This window comes from Equus przewalskii, chromosome 16 (genome assembly GCF_037783145.1).
Source record: "Equus przewalskii isolate Varuska chromosome 16, EquPr2, whole genome shotgun sequence".
Taxonomy (NCBI): Eukaryota; Metazoa; Chordata; class Mammalia; order Perissodactyla; family Equidae; genus Equus; species Equus przewalskii.
The window spans coordinates 1,024,051-1,042,879 of NC_091846.1; the positions used below are offsets into that span (position 1 = coordinate 1,024,051).

At 44.5% G+C, this 18,829-nt stretch overlaps 1 protein-coding gene across 13 annotated transcripts; it reads right to left on the reverse strand.

The window, feature by feature from the left end:
• Nucleotides 1–6,198: 6,198 nt before the first annotated feature.
• On the reverse strand, nucleotides 6,199–17,628 carry GJB6 (gap junction protein beta 6). 13 transcript variants are annotated; one of them, XM_070577815.1, is made up of 4 exons: nucleotides 16,622–16,755; nucleotides 15,401–15,769; nucleotides 13,959–14,106; nucleotides 6,199–7,727 (listed from the first exon to the last, which is right to left on the reverse strand). In XM_070577815.1, exon 4 carries the CDS (start codon nucleotides 7,710–7,712, stop codon nucleotides 6,927–6,929), a length of 786 nt encoding a protein of 261 aa, XP_070433916.1. In that variant the 5' UTR covers nucleotides 7,713–7,727; nucleotides 13,959–14,106; nucleotides 15,401–15,769; nucleotides 16,622–16,755; the 3' UTR covers nucleotides 6,199–6,926. The 13 variants fall into 13 exon arrangements, with proteins under 13 accessions (XP_070433916.1, XP_070433915.1, XP_070433917.1 ...); XM_070577814.1 differs by having other exon boundaries at nucleotides 16,518–16,755; XM_070577816.1 differs by lacking the exon at nucleotides 16,622–16,755 and adding an exon at nucleotides 16,404–16,477.
• Nucleotides 17,629–18,829: the final 1,201 nt, after the last annotated feature.

Sequence of the window (18,829 nt, forward strand, 5' to 3'; positions counted from 1 at the left end):
GAACAAAGAATCCTAACATTTATATGGAAAGACAAAAGACCCCAAATAGCCAAAACAATCCTGAGAAAAAAGAACAAAGTTTGAGGCATCACAGTCCCTGACTTCAAAATATATCACAAAGCTATAGTAATCAAAACAGCATGGTACTGGTACAAAAACAGACACACGGATCAATGGAACTGAATTGCACAGAAATAACACCACAGAAATAAAACTACACATCTATGGTCAGTTAATCTTCGACAAAGGAGCCAAGAATATACAATGGAGAAAGGAAAGTCTCTTCAATAAATAGTGTTGGGAAAACTGGACAGCCACATGCAAAAGAATGAAAGTAGACTGTTATCTTACACCATACACAAAAATTAACTCAAAGTGGATTAAAGACTTGAATGTAAGACCTGAACCCATAAAACTCCTAGAAGAAAATATAGGCAATACACTCTTCAACATCAGTCTTAGTAGCATCTTTTCAAATACCATGTCTACTCAGGCAAGGGAAACAAATGAAAAAATTAACAATGGGCGTACATCAAACTAAAAAGCCTCTGCAGGGCAAAGGAAATCATGAAAAAAATGAAAAGACAACCCACCAATCTGGAGAAAATATTTGAAAATCATATATCCTACAAGAGGTTAATTTTCAAAATAGATAAATAACTCATACAATTCAACAACAAAAAAACAAACAACCTGATCAAAAAATGGGCAGAGGATATGAACAGGCATTTCTTCAAAGAAGATATACAGATGGCCAACAGGCACATGAATAAGATGTTCAATGTCACTAATCATCAGGGAAATGCAAATCAAAACTCCAATGAGATGTCACCTTGAGCCCGTTAGAATGGCTGTAATCACCAAGACAAAACATAGTAAATACTGGAGAGGATGTGGAGAAAAGGGAACCCTCATCCACTGCTGGTGGGAATGCAAACTGGTGCAGCCACTATGGAAAACAGTATGGAGATTCCTCGAAAAGTTAAAAATAGAAATACCATGTGACCCGGCTATCCCACTACTGGGTATTTTTCCAAAGAACTTGAAATCAAGAATCCAAAGAGACTTATGCACCCCTGTGCTCATGGCAGCATTATTTACAACAGCCACAATGTGGAAGCAACCCAAGTGCTCTGCTCCGGATGAATGGATAAAGAGGATGTGGTATATATACACAATGGAATACTGCTCAGCCATGAAAACAACAAAATCATCCCATTTGCAACAACATGGATGGATTTTGAAGGTATGATGTTAAGTGAAGTAAGCCAGACAGAGGAAGACAAATACCGCATGATTCCACTCATATGTGGAAGATAAACAAACACATGGATAAAGAGAACAGATTAGTGGTTACCAGAGGGGAAGGGGGTTTGGGGTTGGGCAAAAGGGGTAATGGGGCATAAATGTATGGTGACAGATAAAAATTAGACTACTGGTGGGGCTGGTCCAGTGGCATAGTGGCTGAGTTTGTCACTTCTCCTTCGGCAGACCAGGTTTGCAGGTTCGGATTCCTGGCACGGACCTACACCACTCATCAGTCATGCTGTGGTGGTGACCCACATACAAATAGAGGAAGATTGGCACAGATGTTAGCTCAGGGACAATATTCCTCAAGCAAAAAAAGAAGATTGGCAACAGATGTTAGCTCAGGGTGAATCTTCCTCAGCAAAAAAAAAAAAAAAAAAAAGATTAGACTACTGGTGGTGAACACCATACAGTCTATACAGAAATTGATAAATAATAATGTATAATGTGTAACGAAGTTACATAATATTATGAACCTTTATGATTTCAATAAAATAACTGAAAAAAAGAACACTTCCCAGTTCATTTTGTGATGCTAGTACCCTGATACCAGACAAAGACAGTACAAAAAAAGAACCAATATCCTCCACGAATATAGATGTAAAAATTCTTAATAAAATATTAACAAATGGAATTCAGTAATATATTAAAAAATTATACACTGTGACCAAGTGAGGTTCATTCCAGGGAGGCAAGGCTGGTTCCATATCTGAAAATCAGTTTATGTAATCTGCCATGTTAACGAGCTAAAGAATAAAAAGCACATGGTAATATCAACTAATGTAAGCCTTCTTCTTCACAAAATTCAACACCTATTCATGATAATAACTCTCAGAAAAATAGGAATAGAGGGGAACTTCTTCAACTTCATAAAAAGCGTCTACAGAAAACTACAGCTAACATTATACTTAATGGTGAAAGATTGAATCCTTTCCCCTTAAGATCAGGAACAAGATAGGATTTCTGCTTTTATCCTTCCTATTCAACCTAGTGCTAGAAGTTCTAGCCAGCGTAACATGGCAAGGAAAGGAAATAAAAGACACATAGAACAGAAAGGAGGGAATGAAGCTACCCCTATTTGCAGATGATACTGTTGTCTATGCAGAAAATCTCAAGGAATCTACAAAAACCTCCCAGAACTAATAAGTAAGTTCAGTAAGGTCACAGGGCACAAACAAAAATAACACTTATTTCTATATACTAGCAATGAACATGTAGATACTGAAATTAAAATACAATGCTATTTATGATCACTCAGAGAAAATGAAATACTTAGAAGTAAATCTAACAAAAGATTTACATGATTTGTATGCTGAAACTAAGAATGCTGATGAAAGACATCAAAGATGGTATAAATAAAGACATATTGTGTATAAGGATAGGAAGATTTGACATAGAAAAGATGTCAATTCTCCCCAAATTGATATACAGCTTTAACGCCATTTCTATCAAAAACCCAGCAAGATTTTTTGTAGACATAGACAAGATTATTCCAAAATTTATATGGAAAGGTAAAGGAACTAGAATGGCTAAAACAACTTGAAAAAGAAGAATAAAGTAGGAGGAATCACTCTAGTGGATTTCAAGACTTACTTATATAGTACAATAATCAAGACTATTGGTATTGGCAGAGGGATAAACATGCAGATCAATAGAACAGAACAGAAAATCCAGAAATAGCCCCACACAAATATGCCCAATTGACTTTTGACAAAGGTGCAAAAGCAATTTAGTGGAGAGAAGACAGATTTCCACCAAATGGCGTTGGAGCAACTGGACAGCTACAGGCTGAAAAATGAACCTCAAATTAAGTTTCAGATTTTTTATAAGAATTAACACAAAATGGACCACTGGCTTAAATGTAAAGCATAAAACTATACAGCTTTTAGAAAAAAATAGGAGAAAATCTTTGGGATATAAGGCTAGGCAAAGAGTTCTTAGACTTGACATTGAAAACACAATCCATAAAAGAAAAAATTGATAAATTGGACTTCATTAAAATGAAAAGCTATTACTCTGCAAAAGACCTCGTTAAAAAGATGAAAAGAAAAGCTACAGAATGGAAAAAAATATTTAAAAACCACATATCTATCCAAGGACCATTATCTAGAACACATATAGAACTCTCAAAACTCAACAGTAGAAAAACAACAATCCAGTTAGAAAATGGGCAAAAGACATGAAGAGGATATAGAGATGGCAAACAAGCACATGAAAAGATGTTCAACTCCATTAGGCATAGGAAAATGCAAATTAAACACATCTATCAGAATGGCTAAAATAAAAAATAGTGACACCACCAAATGCTGGTGAGGATGAGGAAAAAGGGGACCAGTCATACACTGCTGGTGGGAATGTATAATGGTGCAGTTACTCTGGGAAACAGTTTGGGAGTTTCTTTAAAAATGAAACGTGCAACTACCATACAGCCCAGTAACTGGATTCCTGAATATATACTATAGAGAAATGAAGACTTGTGTTCACAGAAAAACCTGCACATGAATGTTCGTATTTTTCATATAAGCCCAAAACTGGAGACAGCCCAGATGTCTTTCACCAGGTGAATGGTTAAACAAAGCATGGCACATACATACCATGGCATATTACCCAGCAATAAAAAGGAGCAGACTGTTGGTGCACACAACGATCCAGATGAATCTTCAGAGAGCTGTGCTGAGGGAAAAAATCCAATCTCAACAGTTCCATACTGTATGATTCCTTTTATAATAACATTCTTGAAATGACAAAACTATATAAATGGTAAGCAGATTAGCGGTTTCCAGGAGCTAAGGAGGGATGTGGGGGGTGGGGGTGGGGATAGGAGGGAATTGGGTGTGGGTAGAAAATGTAACCTGAGGGATCCTTATGGTGATGGAAATGGTCTGTATCTTGACTGCATCAATGTCGATAGACTGGTTGAGATCTTGTACTATAGTTTTACAAGATGTCACCATTGGGGAAAACTGTGCAAAGAGCATGTGGGATCTCTGTATTATTTCTTACACATACAGGGGAATCCAAAATTATCTCAAAATTACAAGTTTAATAAAAAAAATCTTTTTAAAGGAGTATTTGAAGGACTGGGGAATTATGAATGCTGACTGGATTTTTTAGTGTGATAGTGGCATTGTGTTTTTTTGTGTTAAAAGGTTAGTCCATAATCTTAAAAGATCCATACTGTAATATTTACAGATGAAATTATATGTGTGGGATTTGCCTTAGAGTAATCCAGAGTAGGGGACAGTCTACTGGAAAGTGAATAGGCATGAATAGATAATTGTTGGCACTCGATGAGAGGTGCATGCGGTTTCTTAACACTATACATTACACGTGGTTGTCAAGTATGGAGCTGTGGGAGGTGGTGCAATGTGGTAGTTAAGCCATTGGCTTTGGAGACAGTTGAACCTGTATTGAATCTTGGCTCTACTACTTATCAGTTATGTGACCTTGGGTAAGTTATTTAACCTCTCTGAGCCTCAGTGTCCTCATCTGTAAAATGGGACAATATCTCATAGAGTAATTGTACAGTAAATGAGATTGCTAAGGAAGAGTGAAGGGTGAGGAAAGAGATGGTCTTCACCCAAGGAAGGGGGTGAAAGAGAGAAGCCAGTGCAGGAGCCTGAGCCATTGGAGGTGGAAACCCAAGATTAGGTTGGGCAGTGTCTTGGAATCCAGAAAAAGATCTCAAAAGAGTTTTAAGAAGATGACGACTGATAAGAAGCTATTAGATTTATTGTTCAGAAAGTCATTGGTGCTGATCATGGCAGGGGTGCAGTGGCGAGGGTGGGCCCAGATTAAGGTGCTGAAATGCAGGTGGGGAGGGAGTGCGTTGGCAGCCGGTAGGGCCCACCACCCTCAGACCTGGATGGGATGGCGAGAGAGACAGCTCGAGGGAAGGAGCATTTGGAGAGGTTAAAGAGCACAAAGCAACTAAAGGAGAGGAAGTGATGGAAACAGAAGAGAAAGGAGGGACCAACCAGGCAGGGTTGTCGTGAGGGGGCCAGGGCTCCCAAGAGCATGGAGGGAAGTCGGTCCCTCTTCCGTACGGATTGGGATTGTCACCAAGCCTGTTTCATCGGCCCCCGATCCTTCCCCACTTCCTCCATTTGATACCCATTCAAACAGCTTTAAAAAGAAAGAACATTATAGGCCAAGGAGGAATTATGAGTGCTCACTAGAGTTTTTAGTGTGATGGAATTATAGTTTTGTTTTATAAGATTAGTCCTTACTTTTTATAGATTGCTACTAAAATATTTATGGATGAAATGGTATGTCTGGAATTTGCTTTGGGTTCTGAAGAAAATGAGAATTATTTTTTTGTATTTCAGGAGAGAGGTCTTGAGATCATGGCGAGGCATCAAGCGCTCATGCATATTCATCACTCCCTAGATTTCACCATGCATAATATGCCGTGCTAATTACGTTACTTTACACAGGTGTTGCATTCACGTGTGTATCATTACTCCAGAGTGACCAGTCTGCTACCGACTCACTGACACCCACCCTGGGCAGAAAGGTTTCCCCATCGATGGGTGCGAGGCTGCGGGTGCTTTTCTGTCATCAAGGGCTGAAGGACTCAGGCAATGAGCCCTCTGAGGCAAGCTTTGTCTGAGGGCTGCTGAGAACTTCCCCAGCCTCCTCTCTGTCAAGCCTGAACCAGCCCAGGGGGCATGTGCTGTGTCCTAAAGCAGCCAACTCCTCTCCCAGCTGAGGACTGGGTGGGCTGCTCAACTGAGCCTCTGCTCCTCTGATGTGAGAAGGCACGAGTCCCAGCTGAACTCCCAGCAACCCGCCAACTGGCAGGTCCCAGCAGAAGGAACCCAATGGAATCCTCACACCACTAGGACGAGGGCGCCCAACCCACAGTGAACAGAAACCCAGAATGCGTAGGAAGGCTTAAGCAATGGGGCTGATCTTTATTGAGGCGACCATATTCACGTGTCAGCTGTTCACAATGACTGAAATAGGCTAGTTTTAAAAAGCTTCTCGCTTCTACACAGCTCGGTCGACATTGACAAAGCAGTAAAAACACATGGTATGATGAACACATTCCACCTTAAGAGTATCAAGATAGTTCATACATTTGTCAATAGACAATTCAAAACAATATTTACAACAAGATAGACCCTTTGTAAGTTCAAAATTTAGATACTTATGGTACAATTCTAAAATTAACATGGTATGTTTTTCCAGGTAAGGAAGACCAGTCATTATAAAAATACATAAATTCAAAGTCAGAACTAAAACATTCAATCCTATAAAAAATCTTTTACTAATAAAAGTATCAATTTCTACATAAACGTTTTTTATCAACAACAGTAGCCTACTTAAATTTTCAGGAAATACCCACTATGTCAGACAGCCCACTTACACGTGTTAGAGCTACTCAAGGCACAGTTGTCATCCCGTCTTAGTTTTCAGAGACGGCCCACATATCTGATTATGTTGCATATTAATGGCACAATTATTCTACAAAAAGTTAACTCAAGTATCTATGTATTATGAAAACTGTTTATAAAGACAAAGTTTTCAGCCCAGAGGGGGTCTTCAGGCTGCCACTGCCTTCAGGAGAACACACCAGTTTTGTTATGAGTCAGTTACATTGAATTTTGAAATGTTTAACTTGGAAAACCTGTGGTTGCATTTTGACCACTATCTGAAATCAGCTCATTCATTTCATTTTGCTTACTCTCTTTTAGGGCATGATTGGGGTGATTTCTTTGGGTCTGTCCTCTTTTTGATCTCCTAAAACATACTTTCAGCAGCAGGTAACACAACTCGGCCACATTAAGCAGCATGCATATCACAGAGGCAGAGATCATAAAAACGGTAAACACAGTTTTCTCAGTAGGTCTAGAAATAAAGCAGTCGACAAGATTGGGGCAAGGGTCGATCCCACATTTCAGCACCCAGGGCAGGTGGTACCCATTGTAAAGGAAGTAGAACACGTACATGAAGGCTGCCTCAAAGATGATCCGGAAAAAGATGCTGCTGGTGTATGTCCACCACAGGGAGCCCTCTATCCGAACTTTCTGCTTTTTGATGTCTTCTAAGTCTTTGAATTCATTCCTCTTCTCTCCTCGCCTAAACTTGCGGGCGGTCTCACGTCTGTAGTAGGCGACATGCATGGCTACCAGCAGGGCCGGGGTGGAGACGAAGATGAGCTGCAGGGCCCACAGCCGGATGTGGGACACGGGGAAAAAGTGATCATAGCACACGTTTTTGCATCCGGGTTGCAGAGTGTTGCAGACAAAATCTTCCTGTTCGTCACCCCACACTTCCTGAGCAGCCACTACAAGGATCATGACACGGAAAATGAAGATGACAGTGATCCACACCTTCCCGATGCTGGTGGAGTGCTTGTTCACACCCCCGATGAAAGTGTGCAGGGTACCCCAGTCCATCGTGCTGGTTTATGCCTAAACAGACAAAAATTAGCAAAGGTTAATTAATGGAGAGTTCCTTTGATTTTAGTAAACAGTATGGTGATCTGGAGACTGAAGCAGATTTCTCTTAAAGCATTTTGTGATACTTTGCAGCTTCAACCCCTAAATGCTAGTAGTAGGAATGCCCACTCTAGAAACCTCCTAACGTTTCTGAACCAGAAATGACTGTTGGGGAGTTTCAGATGATCTTGATTCCACTGAATTCAGATTATCTATTAGGCTGCTGGTTGCCATGACTCCAGGAACTTGGGTAAGCAAAGTCATTTCCAAGTTCCCTTCTAATCACTATGTAAACCCATGTCGCATCACTTTGATTTTGCCCAAGGGATCACAGAGGTCCCACAGTAGATTTTACTCATAGAATGGCTTATCCAAGAAAAAATCAGTCGTTGGAATGACGTAATCTGCTTCACCCAGCAGACTAAGGGGAAAAAAAGCTAAACACTGATTAGTTTACTTTAAATATTTCTATCTATTTCTAGCTTGAAGCACATTTGCTATAATCATGTGTTCTTAGGAAACCTAATATCATAAACTACTGGAAGATTCTCTTCAAAGAGAATCACAAGCTTTCACAAAAAGTGCTTGCTTGTTCTCCTTTGTGACCAGGGCCAGTGTCGGCTTTCCCTCCCCAACAGGTCCCATGCACACCGAGTGCCATGGATGGAGGAACCGGCTGTGCGGCCACGCGGAGCCTCCCTCGCTGCTCACCACGGATTTCACGGCCTGAGAGGACCGCCTGACTTCTGCAGAAACTTCAGCTACAAGGCAAATGCGTGCCTCCTTATCCTCCACTGCCAGAGAAGACTAAAGAACCAGTCAGCATTCTCCTTAAAAAAGAAGGGGGTGACTAATGAAGCCACTGAGAAGCTTCTGAAGTAAAAGACCCTTTCTTCAGAAAAACACACTCATAATTTTTCACAGCCCCTCTCAGGGGATGAGGGAGTCACTAAAGTCCTTTTGCTGATCCACCTTAGAGAGACTCTTGCACCTGAATGCATGCGGAGCACATGCGAGTCAGGCCTCGCCTTCTCGGGCTGCCCGCCTCCCTCCCGGGGCCTGTTCCCTCCTCCACAGGTCTGCCTCCTCTGCATCAGGTTGGTTGCTCTTTGAAGCAGCCTCAGCCCCTCCAGGAGTGCCCAGCACTCAGCCGCTGAATGAGGTGCTCATGTGTGCCCCAGAAGCAAGATCTTTAGACTTCAATACAGTCAGCCAGTCCATATTGTAAGAGGCACACTCCCATTTTAGGTGGCTTCCTGAAAAGTTGGTCTTTTGCCCTTGGTTTGGCTTTTAGACACCACATTTTTCTCAGAAAGACATGAGATCTAAGGAAGCAATGCCAGCACCCACCTTATACGTGTGTGTGGATCCTCCTCTGTCTGAAGGAGGCACTGGAAGTGGGGGGCACATGCTGTGGAAAGGGAGTGAAGGAGGGCGCGAGCAGGGGCACAGCCAGAAATGTCCCCATCACGAGTCTCTCCAATTGCCTTTTCCTCTTCCCAAAACATGCGGAGCAAACATATAGGAAAACTCCTCCCTTTCATCTCATTGCCAAAGCCAAGTAAATAACAACCGCCAAGCCTTCCCTCAGCATTTATTGAGCGTCAACTGTATATAGATGTCAGCTATTTCATCTTTGAATCCCAAGGCACAGTCTGGTTCCTAGACTCAGTAGGTTCTCAGTACAGTCGTGAGGCAGGAGGAATCACGACCAGAGGCACTGAGGAGCCTTCCAGACAGAAATGCCTTCCCGTCAGTGGACTTGGCAAAGGTGCTGGATCACAGCTATGCAGAGTGGGAGCACAGCACATGTCAATGGGCAGAATGGGGTGGGGCGAGGTGGCCACCCTTCAGTACCTGCCCCTGCACTTGATTATCGAAGACAGGATAAGGCGATGGCGGAATTTCACATTCCAGATTCTTCCCTTCTGAATAATCCATAAGAAGGAGTCAAAGAACAGCACTTAAACAAACCGGCACCCTCAGACTCCTTAGGGCTCCCAGGCCCCGGAGGCCGGCCAACAGTAAAGGAGGTGCAGCTGGCAATAAGGAGCCTGAGAGAAATATTTTTGGGTCAAACTGAAGGCTTTAGTGCACACCGGCCTATTCCAACTCCATTAGCCAGAAAAAAGTAAAGGACTTCAGAACGTTTATAGATCTCAGACGTTGTTCAAACACCATGGAGCAGGAAAAGTTTTAAGACAGAATATGATAAGAGCATTTGGATTGTCACATCCAAACCAAAACTGAGCTAAAAGCTTACACTGGGGCACAAACGGGAAAACTCAAATAATGGTTTTAACTTAGCCCAGACTTCAGGGAAGTATATTAATTTTTTAAATGAAAAATAAAAGAGAGAGAGAATTCCATAGCTGAAGACTTGTAAAGCAGGAATGAGGGTTCCTAAGTGTGTCAGTAAGGTTCTGAGAGAGTCAGCAAAGGAAGGGAGGGCCTTGGCCAGCCTGAGGAGCTCAGATTTTAAAGTGACAAAAAGATGGAGGACAACTCAGATCACCACACACAGGAGGAGGGGCCCAAACCTGTAAAAGCAATGTCAGGAAGTTTAAACGCTAAATGGGCCAAACTTTACCAAAAAAAAACAAGGGAAAATAAAATTAAAAACAAAAAACATAAAAATTAGATACTCGAGTCAAAAGAAAAAAAAGAGGTGGGCACAATGCTTGGAGTACATGGGATAATTTTAATTAATAACAAATAAAAGGCAGAAACTCTTATGTTGCTTCCCCTACTTTATCAAAGAGAAATTACTTAAAAAATTATTTCTAAAAATATAGTACGAGAGAGGTAGGGAGCTAGTGTCGACTTTCTGAGAAAGAGCTCCAGTCTCCATCCTCAGAAGAACTGAAAGTTAGAGTACTCAGAGGTCTACTGAAAGGGGGTCAGAATGTTATGATTCGGAATGAGAGCAGGGCAGACACCTGGAGAAGGATAAATAAGAGACAGTGTACATATACGAATGAGGGAACTTCCTGTTGAGCCCCCAGCAAAATGCTCCAACAGCATCATTGAACCTCTTTCTAAAGAGTTGCTTTTAGTATGCTAACAGTGACCATGATGATGGCAATAGCACATTTTAGTATCAAAATGATGTTTATAGATGACCCTCATATCATCAGCAAGTTAGCTGTATTTTCAGGGTTCATTCAGTAACTACATCCTCACATTGTAATTAAGGAATATCAGTATTCCTTATAAGGAATATCGTTATAAGCAGGATATTCGTGCCATACAACAAGGATGCTGAAAAGAAACTGAAGCTGAAGCTATATGAAGAGAGTAGAGTGCCCGGCTCCCGGGGCAGCCCACATCTGAAATGTTCTGTTCACTTTTCAAGAAGACACCAGCACGCTGGCGCGCTGGAGGGTGTCTGCAGGAGTGCAGCCAGGCGGCGGAGCCCAGAAGGAAGCTCCCAGGAGAAGCAGCTGAGGGAGCTGGAACCCTTCAGCTTGAGGATGACTACGAGGCACATGGCAGCAATCCTGGTATGCGTGTCAGAAGGATTTGATGTTTGTGTGATCTAGGACTAAGCACTGGACCCAACAGTAGAGTTAACAGAAAGCCAGCTTTCGCTTTTTAAAAAAACAGCTGAGGAAATTAAATAGGCACAACTCTTTAAACACAAACTCTTTCAAGTTGTGGTTTCTCATCCTTAAACCATTAATCAGAGGCTGTGTGAGTGTCTGTCAGGGGTAATGCAGAGGGGCCTCATTCAGGAGTAATGTTCTCAAGGTTCCATAATTAAAGTGTATTTATTGAAGCCTCTCTTTCATATAGCACTTATCCATGGCCTAAAGAGATTTCTAAGGTCCAGAGTAAATGCATCTTTGATATAAAAAGTCATTTTAGATAATATGAATTATGTAATTAATTTTTAGTCCCTGATAAAAGTCATTATATTAAATTTTCCTAATTATTGTTGTTCTGTCCCAGAAACATTTCAGGATGCGCCCAGCGGGCAGATGGGAACATATGCATCTTCATGTTTAACACAGCTTTCAGCAGCTCTTACCCTAGGGGGTTAGTCTCGTTTGTCTATAAAATGAAGATGTTCTCTAATCAGCCAATAAACATCTCCCACTGAAGTTCGGTTAATTAAATGCCCAATCAGTGAGTTCTTGATTTATCAAAGTTCACATTTTCTCAAACCCCCCAAAGTGCAGAGAATTCAGACTCGCCCACAGGTAGGAAGGCTGTTTTCCCTCTGAGCTCTCTCACTGTAGCTCGCCTGAACACTACACACCTGTGGGGGCCAAGGACCTGCCTTCTAGGAAGCAGACCCATCAAGGCACAAAGGCCAGCTGAGCTGAATGAGTCTGGAGAGGCTGAAGTCAAGGGCGAGGTCAGGAGGTCAGAATTCCCCCCCAGAGTATTGTCCCAGCTTCCTAGAAGCAGGATCCTTCACTTCGGCTCCTTTGGGCTTCTCCGTCTTTAAAAACAGGGTCAATTATGGTGACAGTAGCTTTGGTTATTTCTTTTGACTTTTCTGGGTTCCCTAATTACACGCTCTGAAGATGTTCTATCAAAGTAACAAAGCTCAACAGACAATAATCTATTTTACAATACTTATTGACTTCAACTAAAAATCAGCAATTGACCTGTGCCCTTAAAGGAAGAAAAGGAGACGAGATGCCTAAGTCGCTATGAGAAATGAGCGATTAAACCCAGATACAAGTTTGTCTAGCCTACTGGTCACTCAAGACAATTAATCGGGCTGGAAACAAATCATCTGATTCGCAGTATCTTCCTGCAAGAGCAACAAAGGCCCTATTATTTAGCAAGTAGAAGTGACTGGAAAAGGAAGAGCTGTTTTCCATATTCTCCATCATTCCCTTGCCCTAAGTGCCACAGGAAGGGCAGTCAGTAAACCAACCAGTGTTTCCTACAGTGAAAGCTTCTCTTTCCACCCTTTTGTCTGGTTCACAGCATTCCTGAGGGTCTTGCCAGTGAAGTCCCAGTGTCTGTCTGCATATCATTCTCCCCGGGCTAAGGGTTGGGGAGCTCACCTCACAAGGATCAGGAGACAGCTCTGGGGCTGGACCGCCCCAACCTTCCTGACGCCTGGCTGCAGTCACTGGTAACGCCTGGCTGCCCAGGACACTCTTCCCCCTCCAGGAGCCCAGGACAGGAGGGGCCTGGGGGAGGAGGCAGCTGACAGACACTGGTGATTCAGCACGTTTGAAAGGCGAACGTTTGGCTCCACTTGCTCCTCTGACTTGACCCCTCAGTGGGTCGAGGCCCACCCTGGCTGAGGGCAAAGAGACTTCGGGGCCCAACCCTCAGCCTCTCCCCTGTAAAAACACAACTCCTGGGGTAACCGTTCATGAACATTTCGGTTATAGAAAACTCGAAGGTCAAATACTCTTGAAAATCACTTTCTAAAATAACTGCATCTATCGGAACCCTTGGCAATTAGCATTAGTAAACAAAATCTCTCTTTCCTTTCATGCTTCAAGCAGGTTGCAGCCAATGAGGGAGCTTTTTCAGTAAAAAGTAAAACATTAACTCTTTGTAAACCAGAGATGTTTATTTTAACTGGTGCCTTTCTGGCTCTCACTTAAGGAAAGAATAGATATGCTAAGTTTCCGTAGTCTTTAATGTCTAAGAATGCGGTTACACTTAAGCTCAGAAAGTTGAACTTTATCTGGTTTTGTGGTCCCTCCATAGTGAAGTCCACGTGGCCTTTGTGGTCCAACAGCTACCGTCCGAAATACTTAGCTCTAAAAATAAGTTAACCGTGGACCTTACTTCTGATGATACACACAGTATTATGAAAATAGACTGTTCTTCCCTTTTACAATTCAAATAATTTGCCGATTAGCATTCTGCTTCAGTCATATAATTTCTTGATTGTTTGAAAACTTATTTCAGAATTTAATTGTAACTAGGTTGCTTAACAATGCCATTGTAGTTTCACTGATGAAAGAACCACAACTAAAGCCTAAAAACGATAGTGCTAGCCCTCAGCATACACCAAGAGGGGGAAAGTATCTGTCTAGATAGTTCTATTCCCTTTGGATGGCCCTTTGAAAGTCATTCAGTGACCTCTGATAGACTGGAGAAAAGAACACATTCCCCACAACTGCCCCGTCAGCTCTGGACAGCAGAGTCTGTATTGACAAAAGGCAACGGCATCAAGGCCAAACAAGCACCCCTGAGACTTATTTCCAAGGACGCACAGCTTACCGACCCCGAGAATTAGGACAAGGTTCTCTCTTCAAGGGCCTTAGGCTTTCCTCTTCTACACCATTTGATGGCCTAGAAGGCAATGGTGCACAGTGACAACGTGAGTATAAACCTCGGCGCTGTTCCTGGAGGACTGTGAGGATGTTACCTGTTGAGGAAAAAACGGGAGATGTGGCATATTTCTTTAGCTCCTCCCCCTGGGGCTGCTGTAGGACCTTTGTGGGTATTTATCCTTCATCCCCAGCACCGTTATGAGCGAAGTCTGGAGACAGCCAGTTTCCTGATGCTCCATAATTCAAACACACAATAAAATCAAAATAAAATCTTTAGTGTGGATTCTTTTCCCTATCAAAATAATAATAATAATACTCAAGCCCATTCCCCGAGCATTAAAAAAAAAGTAGGGAATTTCAGAACCTGGATATGCTCCCTTACCCCCCAAATCAGCAGTCTAAAAAAAAAAATCTCAAATTCTTTCCTTAATCAAGAAGAATCTTTATCTTTTGTCTCTAGAAATTTCAGGTCATCCATGAGACAACTGGACAGCTAATTTTTAAATATAATGACTGACAATTTCATCAACTGTCCTTTCAAAGTAATGACCAGTTGGGGCTGGCCTGGTGGTGTAGCGGTTAAGTTCGCACTCTGCTTTGGCAGCCCAGGGTTCGCTGGTTCGGGTCCCAGCTGTGGACCTGCACACTGCTCATCAAGCCATGCTGTGGCAGGCCTCCCACACATAAAATGGAGGAAGCTGGACACAGATGTTAGCTCAGGGACAATCTTCCTCAAAACAAATAAAAATAAAAATAATGAAATTTTAAAAAATCAAAGTAATGACCAATAATAAAGTGATTTAGGATTTATATACTTCTTCAAAATTAACTCAATAAAAATGAAAATTTTTTTCTGTTTATGGAGTCTAACTATAAAAATGGACGATTCATAGAATTACGTGTATTTCTTAATCCATTTAAAAATTCAGACTTAAAAAATAATTTGCATTAAGCAGTCTCTCATTCAAGTAAATCTATGTTCCTCCCACACATTTAAGTCTAACCAGAGTTAAATGATCCTGGGAATAAAAATGAAGGAAGGCCCTTTGGGGACCCAGTTCCATTCTAACGGATCAAGCAAGTAAAACGGAAATCTTAAAACACGATAATGTAGCCATGGGAAGGATTATGCCCTCATGACCAGGAAGCTTGGGTCGAAATGATTTTCCCACAATTTTATTCTACTTAACATTTTAACTAACGTAGACAAAACTCCCAGCTCCTGGAATGTTCAGATTGAATCAAAGATGCACGGGGAGGATTTGCTGGTTAGAATTTTTCCGTCACTCTATTGAGATCGTTTAGTCAGACTGATTGTAGCTCTCCTCCTTAACGCTCTTATAATTCAGAAGAGAAAAAGTACGAGAAAGAGAATGAAGTCACCATTACCTGTAACAGAGTTTGTTCTCAAATAAAAGCACCAGTGACGCAGCTGAACTGACTAGTGTCCTCCAGGTTTCCGCCACCGGGCAATGGCAATGGGGAGCCCTCTGCCCCCTGCCCCCAGTTATGTCACAGGCTGGAGGGTGATGTGCTCTCTCTTCATAACCGCCTTCTCCCCTCCTTGGCAGAGTTCAGACAACACCCCCAAACGCTCTGTCTGATCCAAACAGCAGACAAAGCTCTCCACAGGAGCAGTTTTGAGCAGCATCCCACAATTCTAAGGAAACTGCACTGGGGCAGGACATTTTCTTCTAGAACAGTGGCTAGATTCTACCAGAACTGGGGCAAGAAAATACTTCTACGGCATAAAGTCCACTGAAGGAAAAGAAGAACGTGCATGATTAGTCAAACAGGCACTAAACCGACAGGGACTGCACCTAGGGGACACCCAGGTTGCTGGGCAGAGTGGGTGCAGCGGCTGCCGGGCCCTCGCCCTCCAGGCACCCGGAGCTGCTTTCAGGCCACACTCCCCTCAGACTCGTCCTGCTCTCCAGGAAGGGAGGCCAGCCCAGTTCAAAACACCCACGATGCCAGGAGACCTGGGACCGGTCTGCTTCACCAAACAGGAAGTACCGCTGGCGCCTCCACCTTTTAGCTGAGATGTGTCACTAATGACACTTAATTATTGTTGTCCAGTAATTGTATTATTGTCACCCCGTTTCACAAGTTCCCCGGGTGTGCATCACGCAGCCACACGGGTCAGTTCTACCAGGGACTTAAAGACTGGCCGTGAATCGCAGGGTCTGGCTGAACTTAAACCTTCCTCTCTTGAACTGGCTTTCCTCCCCGGCGAATCCAAGCGGGGCTTTGGGAGTGACCCACCAAAACTAAGAAAATCCAAAACGCAGCGAAGGAAGTGGGGGAAGGGGCAGAGGTCCCCACCGCAGCCATTTATACACACGAGGTGACACATTTATAAAACCTGCTGTGCGAGTCAAAGGGGGACCACCTGGGGTAAAAGTCGAACCAGCACGCAGAGGGCGCGGGGCCGCGCGGCCCCGGAGGATGCGGATCCCGAGCGATAAGGTTGCCCTGGGCAACCCACGCGGACGCCCACCCCTACCTGCAGCCCCTGGAGGCGGCGTGCCCCGCGGCCACCGGGCCCCCCGGGGAGCGCTCGCCGACACAGGCGACAAGGGCGAGGAGGCGACAAGCTGCCGCCCTCACCTCTCGGCATCTCGGAGGCGATTCCTCCGCCCGAGGGGCCGAGATGGCGCCGCGACCCGCCGCCTCGCACGGCCCGCCAGCGCCCCGGGGGCGTCGTCCTGGTGGCAGCGCGCCCGGCGCCCGCTTACCTGCTCGGCGGGCGCGGGGTCCGGCGCGGGGTCCGGCGCGGGGCGCGGGGGCAGGCGGGGCACAGGCAGGGGGCAGGCGGGGGGCAGGCGCGCCGCCGGCTCGGCCGCCGCGGGCAGTGTGCAGTCGGCGCTCCGGGCCGCGGCGCTCAGGGCCCGGCTCCCACCTGCCGCGCCTTTTAACCGCCGCACCCCGCCTCTGCCTGACGCTTCCCGGGCGGGTGCGCGAGGCGAGCGCGCGGGGGCCGACGCTGCCCGCCCCGGGGCGCGGGGCGCAGACGGCCCGCCGTCGGGGGCTCGGGCGCGGGGGCTGGTGCCCGAGCGGGGCGGCCCAGGTCTCCCGGCGGAGCCTCTGCGCGGGCTGGGGGGCCGCTCGGCGGAGAACCCCGCGAGCCTGGCACGACCCCCTAGGGAGAGGGCCGAGGCCAGGGGGCCCGCCGCCCACGGCGAGGCTTCTGACCCAGGACCCGCTGGGACCGGCGTTAGGGGCAGGTTATGTTTTTGTCGAGACACATCCTCCTCTTTTCTGGAGACTGCCACCCTCTTAGAGCCCGCCGGGTACCCGCGCGTGACCTCTCCTCGAGAGCAGCCTGGAGGCACAGTGACTGTTGTTCTTTATTAATTAATGACCGCTTGGAAAGGTTAAAGGGGTTATTTTTATTAGTTACCTCCGTCCTTTGAAGCCTCCTCCAGGGGAAGCAGAGCAGGCCTTCCTCAGCCGGCCCGGCACACCACGTGAAGACCCTGCTCGGCCCCCTTCCACAGGCAGGCTGCCGAACGCCCAGGGCCAGCCCAGGGGCTGGTGGGGTGGAAATGGTGGAAGCTGTTTAGGGACCCTGCTTTACAGGTTCAAACCTGTCCTACACCAAACAAGAGATATGTGACTTGCTTATTCCACAAAACTGTTTGGTAGTTAAATGTCGGCGTCTAAACCATGTACTGCTTGGTAGGTCAGAGTCTCTCATGCCACAAGTTTAGTGGTGGTTCTTAAGATGTTTCTTCAAGGTCACAAAAGATGAACAAGACTATGTAAAAATCCACCTTTCATAATATTTTTTTTGAGAACAAGGTTCGCAGAGAATTGCCCCTGAGTCAGATAAGTTTAGAAGAATACATTGGGGTGGCCCCTGGAGTGGCCTTCAATGTAGTGGTGGAGATATGCAAAATCCTGTTTTAGGCTTTCTTGTGAGACAGACCTGCTGCCTTAATGTGTCCTGTGCCTTGAATGGTCCTCCTCTCCACAGTTTGGCACCTTTCCAGTCTTCTGTCCACCAATCTGGGCAAATACTTCAGCCAGGCACATCTGTTTGTGTAGCAGAATGGCTCAATTCTAAAAGCAGATTGTAACCTTTGGGGATCATGAACAGTTTAAGCCTTTTGCGAATTCCCACAGCGCTGTGTAAAGCACTTTGCAGGTAGTAGATGCTACTCCATGAGTATTTGCATATCATTGGCAAAGCCCAACCAGCATAGAAGATAATCCTGGAAATAGCTTTTGCTCCTTAAGTGTGACTGCCCACATTCTCACTCCCACAGCTGCTTCCAAGCAACACTCTGTCTGATCAGTTATATTTTGGACCAATGAAGTTGTTCCGGGACCCCTGCAGGAAAGCACTTTTGAACCAAAGTAGTCACAGAGTATGTGTTGCATTTCTCAGGTGTCCAGAAAGGGAACCGTCTCCATGCTGTGCAGAAATCTCTTTTTCCTGTTCAGGTTACCTGTACTGGCCACACGGTGTGGTGCTGGGTTTTTGTTTTGTCATTCGTCTCTTAACGCTTCACTCCCTCATTCAATCTTCACTTCTCCTCAGATGGTCCTGTCGCAGCAGAAATTAAATATGTACTATATGACACTCATGGACTTGAAATGTTCATTTGAAAACTGAAAAGTTAGTTAAAGGTTTTATGCTAACAATATCCGAACGCATGTCAAGTGTTGACTGATTGTTGACTTTGTGTGCCTAACATGAAAAACCTTCAGGAGATGATACAACCCTCCTGTCCACTTACAGTGACACACAAAGCTAACAAGACTTTTGCAGTCTTAATTGGAATCGGTGCCATGAAACTCATTTGACTGATA